The sequence below is a fragment of the Schistosoma haematobium genome, chromosome ZW (genome assembly GCF_000699445.3).
Source record: "Schistosoma haematobium chromosome ZW, whole genome shotgun sequence".
In the NCBI taxonomy this organism is placed as follows: Eukaryota; Metazoa; Platyhelminthes; class Trematoda; order Strigeidida; family Schistosomatidae; genus Schistosoma; species Schistosoma haematobium.
The window spans coordinates 24,322,908-24,341,318 of record NC_067195.1 but is presented as its reverse complement, the minus strand read 5'-3'; the positions used below and the strand labels follow the sequence as shown (position 1 = coordinate 24,341,318).

The 18,411-nt window shown below is 33.9% G+C and overlaps 1 protein-coding gene across 3 annotated transcripts in view; it reads left to right on the top strand.

The window, feature by feature from the left end:
- The window catches only part of MS3_00003082 (uncharacterized protein), a 64,184-nt gene that overhangs the window by 6,784 nt on the left and 38,989 nt on the right, over nt 1-18,411 (top strand). For 2 of the 3 annotated variants that reach the window (XM_051210776.1, XM_051210774.1), the window contains 3 exons: nt 828-958; nt 7,745-7,868; nt 17,895-17,926. In XM_051210776.1, coding sequence (XP_051070794.1) covers nt 828-958; nt 7,745-7,868; nt 17,895-17,926 — 287 coding nt within the window. Of the gene's footprint in view, nt 1-827; nt 959-7,744; nt 7,869-17,894; nt 17,927-18,316; nt 18,405-18,411 lie in introns of all 3 variants that reach the window. The other variant, XM_051210775.1, reaches the window with a different exon arrangement.

Genomic DNA, 18,411 nt, shown 5'->3' with positions numbered 1-18,411 from the left:
AGCTACTGCTACTACTTATGGTACTTTGATGTGGCGTGTCAGTTCGAACTATTGTACGTATGTTGCAGGTTGGGTTCTGAGTATGACTGACTTAGTAAATTTTTCTTTAGTACAACTACAAAATGGTTTTACTCAAGTTGAGTGATTTGTAAAACCATACGGTCTGATATAAAGTGTTCATCACATAGAATAAATAATCTTAACAGTTTAATATCCTTGTCCGCTTGTATGTTTCGCAGTGGCTATTTAATGTCTATTTATATTCACGCAGTATATGCATTACGCTCAAGTCTACATACAATTTTGCGAAGAATTGTTGACTTACGCAACGTCACTAAAAAACTTTCTAAATCATGCATTATTCCGTTTACAACAAAGTAGCGGTAACCTCCATTATCGTTTTACAATTATCTGCACCAAGTTTTCCAGTATGTTCACCAATGAGAACAATATGGTAGGAATATCGGAGTAAGATACAATTTAAAGCCTAATAAATAAGATAGGACAGAACAGTTCTCATTTCCTTGTGAGTATATTGTTTTTAGTTGATTTGTATCTATAAAAAGTCAGCTCTATCTCGAATAACCTCTTCATAATGTTTATAGTTCTTCCGTTGAAAGCGCAAGCTAAAATGTCTAGAATAACTTGAGTGAATTCTCTGGATTGATTCTACAGGATTGTTGTTTTCTTTTGAAAGTTACACTAATTCCCCACTCACCATAACAGATGATCTACCACTGAGTCAAGCTGGTTTTATTGACGGTGGACTGACAATAGTGACATTTAAGGAATAAAGATACTTTCAACTTTGATAATTTGGATTTTAGTGGTTTCCAGAAAAACGTGGATTGGTTGTGGGAATAATTGTAAGTGGATTTGGCCTTGGAGCACTGGTATTTTCGCCTATTCAGACTGCTCTTATCAATCCGACAAACGTAAAAGTAGACAATGTTACTCGGTGAGTTTGTTAAATTTGTGTTAATGTTTCATTATTTGTTTAATAATATAATATTATCCCAAAGCTTAGTGAGTATTATCATTATTCTTCTTGAAATCCCATTTATTAAACAGAAAAAGAAATTTATCTTATTAAATTAAATTAAATAATACGAATAAGTTATTGTGACTTCGGTGAAAAGTTTACAATCTGATTCTCTAGTTAAATAAATGTTTTATTAACGATTCACAGGAAACTAAACAAAATAAAGACCTAAGTGGACTGTTTAGTGTGATGAAATATTCTGGCAGTCAATAAAGCTACATACTGTTGATGACTATAACAACCTGGCCCTGTTTTAAAAACATGCTTCAATCTGTCGGCTCATAAGTGTGAAATGTCTTCGTTTTAGATTATGACTACATCGCTACTTATCTATTCTTAGTAACCAGTAGATTTACTAATCAAGGAATGTAGTGCTGTTGTTAGAGTATTATCATCACAAAATAGCAAAGAAATTATATTTTATGATGAGCATATTTATCATTACATCATCCGAAATTATATTTCTTCGTAAAAGCTTTCTCAGAAATTAACAATCTACGTATTTGTTTATGAAAATAAGAATAGTTTTTGATTTACATTCCATATCTCACTTTCTATAATTGCGAACTTCTACTTAAATATCACTTGGTTCTAAATAAAAATCTGGGTCATAGATAAATCTTTTTAAATAGCTTAACGAATATTGATTTATTAGTCTTCTTAATTCGTCTATAAAAATGTACTTTGAAATATGATATATGTTATTTTGACTCAGTGATAAGTGCTGTAATTGATCGTTTCTCATTATATATTAATATTATAACTAAGGTAATATTTAGCTAGAGATCACACGTTACTGCTTTTCTGATGAGAGAGCTCGGTCAACTTTGCCCAAGTACACTGAGTAGTGAAAATTATTCGGTAGTTTAAATATCTTAGGTACAGAACTCTACACATACATAGAAGTTCTTTAAATGTTTCATAACATAAAGTTGATATATAGGTGGTAAACTGAGTTTATAATAAGGCCATTAGTTATCACATTTACAATTAAATAATGTAAAACAACTTCGGTTACTAAAGTTAATTATTATGAGCGAAGCTTATCAGAAGCCTGTATGGCATTCAGATTTAAACCCGCTGAGATACAACACTTAATATCAATTCTCACCTTCTAAAAGAAAACAAAATTATACCTTGTATAGTGCGCCGTCAATTTCTCATGCTGTCAACAAGTGTTTCTAAATTATCTAAAGCTAAATATACGACCACCAGATTTTGCAGAAAAAAGCATGCGAACGATTAACAAGTTTTATGGAATCTTTATTTTGAAAAGAAGTAGAACAAAAGATTCAATACTGCTGTCTAGAGATACCTAACGAAGCTGCCTTTCGAAACAGTATGAGTTAAAGAACCATGACATAAATCAATAATGTCACTTACTACATTCACTACAACATGCTACTCATTTCAATGTTTAAAAAATTCCAGTGTTTATCATGTGCTTAAAATGTGATCACAAATGTTTAAATAGGATGGAGCTAGCAGGATCTTTCACCGTTTAGCCAATATCTGTCATGTTTAGGAAAATACCTACGGTGAAACCACCAATAACCTTACAATTTGATTTAGAAAACGAAAGTTAAGCGAACTTTTTAAAATCAATTTTCAAAGTGATTGATCCCATTCCTCCGAATAAATAACTTAAATTTTTACTTTAAAATCAATTAGAAATAAAAGATGATGTCTTTATTCATGTATGAATAAATATTCACAGAATTCACCTCATTAATTTTGTCATTGATCATAGATTGGTGGTTAAGTTGATCAACAAAAATATTTTAATGGCCTGAGTCATCATAATCGTCTCAATTTTACTGCTCTTTATTTCGACTAAGGCCATCTAGTCAGAAATGGAATTCATTTATAATACTTTCCTGACTACATTTATGTTGTCAAATAAAAATCGAATATCACTAAGAGTATCCACATACGATGATTGGGTCAAGTAAAGCTCATCATGGTGGGGATTGTAAAGATGCAGATAAGCTTTCACAACGTGTTGGTCTGATTTATGTCTCAGATATCTATAGAGATTCAGGTATATCTGTTTGTTAAATTGATGTGCCCGATAAGTTTCATTTTGAAAGATAACAAACAGCATGAATCTGAAAGAACACTTATTAGATGATACAACTATAAACAGAAAGATCATGTCTTACTGTTTATTTAGGAATCAAAATACATCAGCCTGAAATATAGATAAATCACTAGTTGCTTGCCACTGTAGAAAATTTAACTATTGAACAGATAAAATTTGTATAGACGGACTTGAATTAACCCTAATACTTTGTTATGTAAATCTTTGTTAAGTGAAGTCTTTTCACATTTAATCTTTAATTTTAATGCGATTTGTTTCTAAAAATCATGAGTTATTAATTTAGCCACACTGACCCTTATTCCAAGAAAGTAACCAATTAAAAATGAATTAAATTTTCTAAACTAGTGATAATTACCAAATAAAAAAGTATATGAAGTAGTAAGTATCTATTAAAAGCAATTCATTCGGAGGTGAGCTTCTTTGATTCACTCAAATGACTTTTGAAAGTAAGTCAGTCAAATCATTTTTTTATAAGAAGAGTATGTGAACTGATAACTGATGAAATAGTACAACAAAAAATTGCTATCCGTAAAATACGTAATTATTTGGATTTAAACGTATTTCATGGCATCTTGCTCGATCTAATAGATGATATCCAGGATTGAACAGTTCTTGCATGAAAATGGAGAGGTTGACGTCTAACACATAAATCGAATTTCTCGTAGACTCTAAATCCCTAAAAGCAATTATCACCGAGTCTCTCTTTGAATATCGAGAAATTCCGTAAAACTGGATAACAATTTTACCTAATTTTATCATTTCAAGTCACGGGACTGGCCATGATATCAAAAAATTTGCAACTGCTTCGAGAATTATAAGCAGTAAAGTTTAATTGAATCGTTTAAAAAACTAGTCAAAACGGCCTGTAGAACGATCATTGAACAACACACATTCTGATATGGATTAGAACATTCACGCTTCAAAAACTACCATTTCAAACGTTGATCCAATGAGAATCAAATGCATATTCATATATGAACATAATTAATATATGACCCATGAACGTTATTTCTCAGAATTAGATAACGCTGAATTATCTATGAAGAAAAAGCTTGGCCGAATTATTCATATCTAAGTTTTAATATGATAAGTTCTGGTTTATCACATAATTTACTGAGATACTACTATCAAATATACAGATCTCGGCAAAATCAAATTTCTTCAACTTTTTTCACTGAGATAAAAACTTCTAAAGAATGATTTTGATTCAAAAAATTGAAAATATACTTCAACCTTTATAAACGAAAAAAACTAGCATCAAGATTAAAAATAAGGGATTAGATTATACTTTCTCTTGCGAAATGTGAAATGTTATCTGTTAAACCAGAAAAATATGTCAAATTTATAAAATTCTTGGCTCTAGTTATTTATTGAATGAACTTTTCAGTCAAATTTTTACAACAGTCAATATATTCAACACTGAAACAAATCTATTGAAATTTAAGTAGCGAAGAAACGAAACCTAATTTTTTAGGGTCACTATAAAAATCTGTACAAGAGAAATAGTAAATTGGATTTTGCTTCTCCAATGAGTTATGAGATTTTAAAACTTGAGCAAATAAATAATAAACAAAAACTAGATCAAAGTTATCTTGAACTGAATGGTAGAATAATCTACAGTTTGACCACGATAAATTGTTTTTTATTATCCCGTAAATCAATAGAAGTATATTGAAGTAAAACGCATTTGAAATTAAACGTAAACTTTCCCCGCAAATCGTTGTATGGAATAATTATAGGTTGACTAACATAATATCAGTAAATCTATCTAAACGTAAAATTGAACACAGGCGTTCAACCATTACACTTATATAACATGTATTTCAATTTGTCATCGATTTAGAAGGACTTCTAATAGACTGTAAATGCAACAACACCAGTTTCTTTTGCAATTTATTGATTATAATGTGTCAACAGTATAATTGTAAACTGAAGACGTTTTTAATTATGATACTGATTTCTGATCTAATAGGATGGAAATAAGTGTCTCCAGAAAAAGAACCACTACTGATAACATTTACTTATCCATAGAATGTAAGGTTTTGCATGTTCTTGAGTGACCCGTAATAAACGCGGCCTATTTTTAAATGGCATCTTTCTTCACGAGCTATATTTTTTGAAATGAAAGAATACAGCTAAACTGTAGGGTATGGGTATGTTGCGTTTACATTGATTAAAATACTATCCAGTAGATAAGTGTTACACATGCGTATAGCCTTGGATCAAGCTATGTTAAGTAAAAAAAGTTACCTTTGTGTTACCCAATTAGCTTTATTCAGGAATCGAGGATTTCTTGCATGATTCACTTAATCGTTCTCAAAAGTGGTAAATTAGCTACTTTATTTTTATGTAGAATGTATCAAAAGTCAAACTAAGAAACCGTATGTTGTTGTAAATGAAGTATTGCTTTTCTGAAGTTGGTATACCAGACCACATAAATTAACCACCTGTCTAAATATCAAAGAAAAACATTTTGCATTGATTCTTAATGTTACTTTGATGTGTTTATGATTGGAGAACGAAAGGATCATTGGCAACATGACGCGTGAAGTTTTGTAGCGTATAGCGAAAATGTGTATTTATATTTGAATGGAATACCTTTAGAGTATCCTTAGGAGAACGCTACACCTTTTCTGTAATCCATTGGTAACCACCTATAAATTTTATAAAACTGTCTGGCCGATTCTATTTTTGGGGGATGTATTATCACAAATAATAATTGTTTATAATTACCTTACTAAAACTTACAGGTAAGTAAACTGTTGGTTCTCTGTTCTTATATTTTTAGTTGATTAGGGAACGTTTTTTAAAATAAATTAATTCGTAATTGAATATACATCGTCCAAAATCTTTTAATGAGTATTTATCTTACTTCATACTCCTAACTAGCGGTTATAACATGATTGTCCTTACAAAAACTCACTTTCAAATAGACCAAGTTAAATGGCAAAAAATAAGCAGAATAATAACCTGAACCTTAGTCTCAAAAGATTGAATGGAATTAGAGATGATTGTGAGTAAAAGTACTGCATAAAAAGAATGCTTGAAATAATTGACTTTCTTTGATTACTAATACTTTTTTAATACTGCACGTAGTGGCATATGTATTTAAATGACTATCTGTAATTTTTTATAATTTTATAATTTGAAATCATAGACAACATTTATTTTACTGATTTAACCAAAATCATTTCCTATGATATATTGATATATTTAATTGTGTTCTTAAGATAGACAGTAGATAATTAATTCTCAGTTAGAAATTATTAGTTGTCATTTATTTAATATGTGCATATGGACTACAGGTTGACTATTGATGGAGAGTAGAGTTTAGCATAAGTATTATAACGTCACGAATAATGTTTGGAGAGGTTTGCATTTTGAATGAGTATTGAACCAGTCTATATTGATTGAAATAAATAATTTTGCATCCCTGATGGACAATTAGTTTTAAAAGTGTATTAGTTATCGTGTGGAGAAATAATAGCCCATAAAAATAAGAAAAAATAATCATAAAAAGGATAGTTCGTTTATAGAAAAGTCATGTCTTTGTTGTAACGGAATTAATGGGAACGACAGGAATCATATAAAAACGTTTTGCTACAAAAAGAGGGCCGTGAAGGGCTTATATCGAAATATGTTTAATATTAACTTCATCTGTTTTACAGGATATTATTTGAAACTTTATCTGAGAAGCTGAAAACAGTTTTAATATTGCCTAAAATTTGAGTTCCAATATTTATCTCTAATATAGAGGAATACATAAAATTTGAATAAAATTTCATATGAGACCGTATATACAAAGTTACTTCACCTAGTTCCATATCCGTTGTTTGCACAATGATTATGATAATGGTCGATGATAACATGTCACAGATTACAAAAGTTTGTTTCCTACTAACCAATTGGTGTCTTGTTGATAACAATTTTCACTGTTGAATCATCAGATTACACGTTTGAGACCTGCTCCATCCATTTTGTATGTGTCAGCGGCGTAGTATCACTATACTTCACACGGTTGATTTAAATCAGACTTCGAGTACACAAATATTTACCTAGTGAATGAATTAGAATAACGTTATTATCGAAATTCCATTCTGATACAGATCTATTTAGTAGTTACCTCACGTGTATCACTTAACCGTTCCAATCTTTGATTGAACAAAAGACAATTGTAGGAAGGGCCGATCTTGAGTTTCATTCTTATATATTAGTGGATCCAAAGAACGAATAATCATTAACCCAATAGAACAGTTCTCGAGTTATGATGGCTTTTTCTTCATTTTGTACGTTTTTCATAATTATTATTAATTTATTCGTTTATTTAAAATATTAACTACTCGATACAACTATGAACGTACTATAATAAGCATCGTAAGCAGGTCTGTTGTACTATTCATCAATTAACCTACACAAAGATTTTCTATGAATAACTATTATATTCATTATTGACCATTTTACGACGATAGATATGTGATATGATATTCAGTTAATAAAGTAAAATTATAAGACCAAAGACAAGAAATTTGTGTTCATCCTAAAAAGGTGCAGTTATTTTTCAAAAGCCATTTTAACTTAATTATTTGTTTTTTTGACTTTAGCCACTTTACTGATATCGAACTTCTTGACCGGGTACCTAGAACCCTTTTAATTTTGGGAGGTATATTATTAGGGATTCAGATAATCGGCTTCATTCTTCTACGCCCAAGACCTTCTTCAAAACAGGTAAGTGGCAGTTTCAATTGTAATTTAAATGATATTGTGGTTAGCTTTTAAAAATGCGTTGGAAATAATTATTGTCAGAAAATGAACATAACAATGAAAAGAATGAAATTATTGTTCGCTAAGACGTTAGAATTTATTGTTTATTTTCCACAAAATACTAACTGAAAATCACAATTTCACTTGCGTTGCGCGTTTTCAGCATCCTATGTAAAAATTATTCATGAAGTATTGTAGATGACCTAGAAATGTCACCGGAAATATTATTTTAAAATCTTATAAAAAATACACTTTTCCTTGAGTTTATATTTGTGTAACCATTCAGTTGTAACAAATTTATTTAAATAATTTTTGAGGTCAGTATGATTTTCATTTCATTAATCTTTTCAGACGAATTAACATGAATAAATCGACTCTTAACATTTAATAAAGGTGATCGAGTGTGAATCTAGGCAGTATCACTTTTTAATCGAAATAAGTAAACATCATGAAATAATCATGAGCATTAAAAATAATTACATTTCGTTGAGTGGAAAACAAAACAAAATATTTTATACTGGCATTTCACTATTTATGCTAATAACTGCATCAAAGTTACAGTAGATCAGAATTTATCAAAATCCTAGCTTATATATGGTAACCTGATCATTGTATATAGTAATTCTCCATTGTCGAGTGAATGAAGTAATAAAGGTACCAGGAAAACGTAGATTGTTACCATATATAAGCTGAGATTTTTTATAAATTTCGGTTTACTGTAACTTTGATGAAGTTATTACCATTAAATAGTAAAACGTTAGAACAGCTTCGTTTAGTCTTTCGCTTATTAGTAAATACAAATTTCTAATAATAGTTCATATAATGAATCCAACAGCCAAACTTTTTCCAAACATGCATACATTATGAAATGAATTTATAAGTGTTTAGAACCAAAATCGAGACTTAAGGCAACCTAGTGAAATGGAAAATATTGAAGACTTTGGATATGAAATTAGCAATAATGGTTTAAAAATTGTTTAAAAATTCTCGACCAACAAATAACTGTTTAGTTCCATATTTTGAACGGTGAAGTCAAACCATTCTCTCAAACTGTTTATTATTTACTTGGTGTACTCACCTAGATTTCACTAGATGTTGTGACTTAAAGTAGTTTATTATTTAAACCACTTGTAACGTGTAAAAATACCTGTCTGCAGAAATTCTGTTGAAGCATTTAATGAATGAAAATGTTATTAGTATAGCTGTAATCTATTAATGCTTGGTCGTGAGATCAAAACTGTTTACTTATTGTGATTTATTGCGGGCAGTCTTCAGATCACGAATGAACGACAATTAGAAATCAAACTGTTCACGCTTTGATTTATCTCGATATTATTTTGAATGAAACTTCAGTTTAACCTTAGTTCTAGCAAAACTAAGTTGGCCACATATAAAATAACATCATTTGTACTCTGATTTTGTGCAGAAAGCTATGATAATTGGTCATTCAACTAGCTTTCAGTGTTCAATATTAGATGCTTTGCACATTGTCATAATTAGTGGTTGATCCACATTGTTTACTGGTACTTCAAATAAAACAAAGGTTGTTCGTTAAGAACTCAGGATTATTCACTTTAATTCCGTTTGATCCTTTTTGCATCCTGTTTATTATTACCTCTTGTTGAACATATCGCTCTGTGAAATCAGCAATTTATGAAACCTGTGTATAGCCTGATGTTTTATATCGATGATATTTGTATAACTAGAGTACATCATTTTAATACTAACTTGTAATTATTTTCTTAAGTTAAAAAAATATGACAAAGCATTTATTTTGTGATATCAAAATGAAATATAAAACAAAGATAAAACAAACAATTAATATGTCACGATTTGTCCTATATTTTAATAGCACAAAGTATCCTCATATACAACCATAGATAGTAAGAGTTCATTATATGAACAAAAAAAGTACCTATCTTAGTTCATTATCATTTAATAATGAGATTGATAATTTATTCTTTTATCTAAATGTGACTAGATTTTATAAGTATTCTAATGAATAAATTTTCCAGGTTATTTGAATTTGATAAACGTTGCTTAAAGACAATAAATTATTCGGATTGATTTCTATTCAACTTATGGAACATCATCATTAGATGTTTTATAATTTTACTAGAAATAAAAAATCAAATTAGAAATAGATGATATTGTTATGTGATTCAAAGTAATATAATATAATTAGATATGTCTAAACAAATAATTTTAAAATAGGTCTTGGCACCAACTAAGATCAGTTGAAGAAAAATTGTGTAGGTAAATCATTTTATCCTGGAATGGAGTTCCTCAGGAGAGGGTACTTGTGACACTATACAGGATTGATGGAGTGATTTTGTAGACTCTTTGTTCTAGAAATGTTACAATTCAACGGTTAGGTCAGGTCTTAAGGTGGAAAAGTTCGGTGAATATTTGACATATAGAATGGCACATAATTGCAAATTAATTGAGCATTCGGTAGATTGTTACAATCAAAATTGGGGGTTCACATATCACCTAGATCATCAACAAGGTATCCATAACTTATTTAAAATAGGATTACACTCACTTTTTGGACTGCTCCCACATTGTGTACAATAATGCAAAAATATCACGCACGCAAGACCGAATTATTCTTCTATAAAATTGTATTTTGAATAGATAAGACAAGAGAAGTGTACCAATACACTGTTTACATATTGTGGCTTCAGATGTAAAGTTTTGCAATTAAAATGCTAGCTTTGAGCTTATTTTCTTTAGAACAAATAAAAAGCGTGTATCTTTGAAATAAAAATTCTGTTTCTGTCATTAAAGAAACCCACGTATATGAGCACATATATTGTGCAAAAGTAAATTTCTACAGATATTTCATTTCTTGAAAGCCTCTGTGTTTTATACTACAGTAGATGAAGACTAGGAAAAAATTTTCAAAATACATGATTGTCCATGCAATTTAACTAAATTTAATTATGTTATCTGTAAGGTGGCTTGATTTTTTCTAGTAGGCTTCCTTGATCACTTTACAATACCATACAAAAAGCGCTGTTATTGTAATACAACGGTTATTCGAATTCTAAGTTATTTATGGCTTATCTACAATACGGATTTCCAAAGCAGATTTATAATGTTTTTACTTGTCATAAAGTTGTATTTGTCTTGTTCCAAATTGGCTACCTGGTGATGAATTACTCCATGCCATACAAAGGAATATGTGTACTATATCATTGAGCTCACCTACTCTTAACACTTCAACTCATCATTTCATAATTACAGGAAAGCTTTACTTCCTCATACCTTAAAAATGTGAAATCAGTAGTTCTGTGTAAACATGGTTGTTCGCTTTTGATCACGTTCGTAAGAATATTTTATTTATTTATGAAGCTATCTTACTACTTTTATTATATTGCACTAGGATTATTGAACTGCATCAAAGTGTATTCATCTATAACATAATATTTAACTTGAAAGACTGTTATCCTAATAATGGTCCACTAAAAACTGCCTACTCATTATTGTTCTTGAGTTTCATTTGAAATCTTTCCGAACTATTGTTAGTTGTTAAAAACGTCGTTAAAATGTTGTTGTGTTGCTTTCCGGAATATTTCTAAAATGCTGGAATAATTCACAGACATCAGCCTAGACGTATATTTCAAGTTTAGTATTTTTATTGTTGTGTAGTCAGTACAACTAGGACAAAAATCGCTTTACAAGCTGAGTCTAAATAAAATACTGGGGTTTCCAGAAAACTAATTATTATTGAGTAGGAAGATTTTCTGATATTTAACTTACATTAAGTTCATAGACAAGTTTAGAAATTAATTTTATAAATTCATTTGACTTAATTAAGATATTCATTTGTAAGTAACAGATATATATTTCTTTTATTAGAATTTGCTATAAATTTATAGAATACTGATTTTCTTATAGTTTTAGGATTATTCTTGTTTGTTGCAATAGATATACATAAGTATGAATTACATCGTACCCGGTAAGAATATATACAATGTCGAACAATTACAGGTTTACATAATAGAAAATAGTTATAAGTTCTTTCTTAAAAAAAGAAAGCAGTAGCACGTAAATACTGACGAAAAAACACTCGATAAAACTTGTAAAATACTATAATTCAGCGAACCAAATTATCTACATATTTGAATGAGGACTATGTTTGGGCTTAATCTGAAGCTAGTCGCACCAGTTGCTTTTGTTATTAAGTAAAGAAGGTTATTTAAATCATAAGCCAATCAATGGTAGACCACTATTGAAATCCTGGAAGCACTGGACGGCCGTTTCGTCCTAGCATGAAACTTTTCAGAAATGGGCATTCACAATGCCGCACGCGGGACTCGAACCGATTAACATCGTTCGATGTCGGCTCCGTGGTCTAGTGGTTAAGTGTTCAAGCGAGATCAATAGCCCTACACGATAGGTTTTCAGTCAGTCAGTCAGTAACAACGTAGAACTTCGTACGTACGTACATCAGTTCGAGTTGCCACACCACATTAGTACAGAGATACAGTTGTCGATTCAAATCCCATAGTGGTAGACGTAATAAGAGTATAAGCAGTAATCGGGAAGATTAGGGTTTGGAGATGTTATTTAAAGAGTATAATCCAGTGAAATAAATTTGGAAAGAGGAAAAAAAAGGACATGAAGAATTCAGAAGATTAGAATTTGGGAGAACACAGAGAGTGGATGCACCTGCGCCATTGCAAACGATTTTGAGCCATGTCAATCAGGGTCTCTAACCATCGGTTGCTATCATCTCGCGGTCCCCAACCAGGTAGTCTACACCTACCAACATGACTCAGTCCACTTGTCAGTGACTTCATGGACTTGTGCCATGTTTTGGTTTGGCCGCCCCTAGCTTTCTTCCAACCTACTCCTATACCACTGAACATAGCACGTCGAGGCAGTCGGTCGTTGGGCATACGTAACACGTGTCCCAGCCATCTCAACTGATGAAGTTTCACTACTTCATCAATTGATTTGCCATCCTTACCTAGTACCCGTTTCCTAACAACTGCGTTACTTACTCGATGGTCCCATGATATACGAGCAATGTTTCGAAGACACCTATGATCAAATACTAGTAGCCTACGGATATCCTCTACTCTTACCGGCCATGTTTCACTGCCATAAAGTAGGACGGAACGAACTGCTGCGCAGTAAACACGTCCTTTGGTTGATAGACGGATATTTCGCCTACGCCATAAATGACGCAAGTTGGCAAAAGCTAGTCGAGCCTTCTGTATCCGTGCTGAGATTTCGTCACACACCAGACCACAAGGGCTGATGAGACTTCCAAGATAAGTGGAGCGGTCGACACACTCAACTACTTCACTCCCTATCACTAGTTCGGGTGTCGATGTAACCCAATCCTGAAGCAACATTTTGCATTTCGAGGGAGAGAATCGCATCCCGAACACGCTTGCACTGTTGTTTAGAGTGGTCAGAAGACTCTGCATTTTGCCAGCGTCTTCACCAAATAAAACTATGTCATCAGCATATTCCAAGTCAACAAGTGAATCTCCTGGTAGAAGTTCAACCCCTGGAAATTTAGATGAGGAAAGTGTTATCTCTAAAAGTACGTCGACCACAAAGTTGAACAAGAATGGGGAGAGTGGACAGCCCTGACGAACACCACTTGAGGTAAACAATTCTGATGACAGTTCGCCATGAGCTCTCACTCGACCAGTTGTGTTCGAGTAGAGAGCCTTTATAAGGTTGATGTACTTCTTTGGTACTCCTTTCAGTGACAAACACTGCCATAGAACCTCACGATCAACAGAGTCGAATGCCGCCTTAAGGTCGAGAAATACTACCATTGTGGGGCGTCTGAATGTGTGTCTGTGTTCTAGAACCTGACGTAGTGTGAATATCTGGTCTATACAACCACTTCCAGGTCGAAAACCAGCCTGATTTTCTCTAGTCTGCTCTTCACGAGCTTTGATTAGGCGTCGAAGTATTATTGAAGCTAATATTTTAGACACTATATTAGTCAAACTGATTCCTCTGTGATTGTCACAAGAGGACTTTTGTCCTTTCTTATAGACTGGCACAATCAGTGATTGAGACCAGTCAGATGGGATTACGTCCAGTTCCCAAATTCTACCTAAGACCTCGGTTAATCTCATTGCTAATACTGGACCACCATCCTTAAAAATTTCAGGAGTAAACCTGTCAGGGCCTGCTGCTCTCCCTCGTTTCAGATTTCCTATGGCTTTTTCAACTTCGTAAAGGGACGGAGGACCTACATTAACTTGCCATTCAGGTTGACTAGAGATCGTGGGAAACCGAAGTGTGGCTGAAGGCCAGTTGAACTGATCCCTAAAGTGCTCTGCCCATCGATCCAATCTCCTGGATTGAGAATGAATAATATGTCCATCTTTCTCTGAGATTGTTTCGCTAACGGTCGGGTTCCTAATTCCGGTTTCCTTAACGAGTCTGAACAATTGTCTGCTATTACCCATTGCCGCTGCCTTTTCCATCTCTCTTGCTTTCGCCACCCACCACTGTTCGCGATCATTGCGTAGGCTTCTTGTCAGCTTGCGCTTAAGCTGACTCCGCTCTTCATTATGTTCAGAGCCAGTTGGAATGAGTTTCCGAGCATCTACCAGTGAGATAGATGCTGCTGAGATCCAGTGTTGCTCCCTAACCTTCTGGTTTACCTTACTAGCAGATATCACTGCTGTTTCCACAGCTTTTCGGATATCATTCCATGCTGCATCGGGGTGGGCATCACATACATGGCTGCCTGACTGTTTTCCTAGTTGTTCCTGAAATATACTCTTAGCTTGACTATCATTAAGTAGGCCCCTAAGAGGTTTCCTTGCAGCGTCTTTCCTACGTCCAGTAAGACGCAAGCAAATACGCGCTCGCACTAGAGCATGATCTGAATCTAGGCATGTGCTCCAGAATGAGCGACAGTCTTCTATCGAGCCCCTCCATCGGTGGCTGATAGCGATGTGATCTATTTGGGTCCAACGTTGGGACGAATTAGGGGGTCTCCATGTTAAAAGATGTTTTTCCTTATGTTTAAAGTTAGTATTTGCAAGGAACAGGCGGTTATCTGAGCATAGCTGCAACAGACGGTCGCCATTATCTGTTCTTTGAGCCACGACACCATAAGATCCACCTAGGTGTCTTTCCCTATCGCTTAGTTTATCTACTTGAGCATTGAAGTCACCGGTCACTATTACTACATCCGAGCGCTTAGCTTTTCGGAGAACGTCTGAAAGCTTTCTGTAAAACTCATCTTTTACATCATCTGAGCTGCAGTCAGTGGGAGAATAGGCAGGGACGACGAAGAGGCAACGACGAGTGTCCCTATCTTTCCGGGTTCTTACTGTTCCGTTCAGTCGGACAGCGCACAAACGACTGTCTACTGGGATCCACTCTAAGAGAGCTAGTTCTGCCCTAGGACTCAATGCTATACCTACGCCGGCGAGGCCACGGGAAGCAGAATCAGGGCTTCCAGATACACGAAGCGTAAATCGAGTCGGTTCTTTATTTCGGTATGGTGAGGTCAAATGAATGACGCTACTTGGATCCTGTATGCGCGTTTCGGAGACGCAGCACACATCGATGGCGCGAGATTCTAAAGTTTTAGCTATGGAAGCCTGCTGTCCTATTTGGCAAAGTGTTCGTACGTTAAAAGCTCCTACGTGTAGTTTAGAGCGTGGTTTCAGGAGACCAGGAATGGCGTTCCACGTACTCGAATCGTTTGCCCTAGCGGTGCGAGGTGATAAAGAGACGTGGGGAGGGTTAGTCGGGGAGATTTGAACGGAACAGTAAGAATCCGGAAAGATAGGGACACTCGTCGTTGCCTCTTCGTCGTCCCTGCCTATTCTCCCACTGACTGCAGCTCAGATGATGTAAAAGATGAGTTTTACAGAAAGCTTTCAGACGTTCTCCGAAAAGCTAAGCGCTCGGATGTAGTAATAGTGGCCGGTGACTTTAATGCTCAAGTAGGTAAACTAAGCAATAGGGAAAGACACCTAGGTGGATCTTATGGTGTCGTGGCTCAAAGATTTGAATGTGACCACCTTGGTCTCTTGTGCTGTCACGGGTATGAGGGTTGATATCACTTCCCGGCTGCCCACACCGTGGAAGGGTATTTCTTGAGGAACCTGAAAAGGAAATTGGATTAGTGTTGGTCTTGACGACCTGGGAGCGTGACCGCAGAGCCCAAGGGACAACTGCTTGAGGCCGGTCGCGCACGGACTTTTTGTGGAAGGTTTTTGACGTGTTAGCTCCGTTCTTCGAAGGGCCTTGCCGCCGGAGACGGAAATCCGTGAGGTAAGGTGAGGTGTGACATTTTTAGGGTCGACCTTTTCTAACCCCACCCCTCCTTGTGGGAAGGCAGCATCGCTGTCATGCTGGATGTCCGAGGGAAACACCTTACTGCTGTCACAGCCCACTACAGTCAGCAGTACGACTTCGCCCTCAGACCTTGAGTTGCTGCTTTTAGTCTTACCGTTCACCAATCGACCTGCCTGGCATGGTAGAACCTGCAGGAACATATGTTCCAGCCAATAAAGCTCGGTTGGGTCATCACGATAGGCAAGCCCGACCACCGCGTCAAGGTAGCAGCTTCGATCGGGACACGATAGGTTTTGATGACCATTACAAGAAGTTGTCGTTATGTTTCTTTAATAGTCAAATACCTATCTATTTAGCTAAAATTTTATGAACGATAATGGATTCCTGACCATTTTAAGCATTTTGAAATGTTCCAGATGACTTAAAAACAACAACATAAGATTTATTAAAGAGTTAACTTTGTCGAACATACCAACATAATATTTCAAACCTATCAATTATATATTATTTTATTATTTATGACTGCGCCGCCAAGTGTAGGCTAATTAGTTTCAAAATGATTAACTGCTTTGCTATAGTATTACTAGTTTCTTTCTATGTCAGAATATTATATAATTAGTGTTGGTTTATAATTGTTCGCCGACGTAACTGTACATATCAAATGACTAATATTCCGTTAGTATTGATAATATCATTTCTATTTCCTTTGTTTAATATGGACAATGTCAAACAAGCGTAGTTGTTATATCTTGAGACAGTCAAATGGTGAATTCATTTTATCTTAATTATGAATTGCGTACTTACCAAATAAAGAATGTCTCTGTTAAATAAGCTGTTTTCCGTCAGACCCTGATTAGTTTATTTTATAAATTTGTCCAGTCACTTTTCTCTTAAATCTTTCACAAAAATATCTGTGATTAGGCGCTGGCTTTGTTTGTTAATGGTGTTAAAGTAGGGAGAAAGAAATCTAGAAGTTAATATGTGATACTGGATTCAAAAAAAATTGTTTTTAATTATTCATTATTCTTGGAAACCTGATGATTTTGTCTGTAGCATACTGCGGTGTCTAGTAGTTCGTTTTTACTTTCCAACCGAACAACAGTTATCGTTTTCTGAAAATCGAGTAATTTATGGATATAACCGGCATGTAGAAGACAATGTTGCTTCATCAGCATGATGGATTCGCAAAACATTTTTCCAGATTAATTTAAGTTAACAAACTGCACAAGATAATTCAACATCAACTTAGTAACTCCATCATTTTTCACCGTGAACGACTGTGAAGTTAGGCAGTATTGTGTATCATCATCTTCACACGGAAGTGGATTTGGATAGTCAGTAATTCTTCGGAAAACATGTTAGTTTGCTGAGAATGCACTCTGTTCGAAATGTGCTGTCTAAAAATTCGAGTTTGACGGCGTTTTTTGACCTTATATGCTACTTGTTGCAGACAAATTATCTGTCCTTATTCAATAGATTATAGCAATCAATATGTTTCGTAGAAGCATGACTGGGGAACTAAAATCTATTGAGAATCAGAATTTAGTTTTATGAAAAGTAAATGATCCTACCCCTGGTTATCGACGACTGAAATATGTTACTCTCTACAAACTATTTGCCCCCAATGTTTTTTTTAAACATTTAGATCAATGCATATTTTGATTTTATTGCTTATTTTCATATTCATAGGCAAATATAACCCAAAAGATTCAAGCTTCAAAGTAAGTTTATTTTTTCGTGATATTTTGATATCGGGCAAAATAATTGCTTTTTTAACCCTACAATTTTGTTGTCCTAGTTTCTAATGATTCGTAAATCAATGTTCAATAAGTAATCTCATTACAGAAAGGTAAAAAATTTGTAAAACGCAATATAAAATGTCTTTAACATCAAGTATAAAATATAGTATATATAATCAATGTCTATTAATTTACAACAATCAACTATTGTTTACGTAAATGAAATAACAGGTCACTAAAAGAGTGTTAAGGTGGCAAACATGTAATAGCTGTTCTTATTTCCATTGAACCTTAATAGAAAAGCTTAAAACGTAAGTCCAACAATATATCATGATTCACTTTTGAATTGAAAATTTCCGTTCCATTTATCAGCTATGGATCAAACTGCATATATAGCTCATTAACTTGTACAACATAGAAAACACAATATATGGATGTTTGGATGAGCGAAAATATATAAGTGAGTT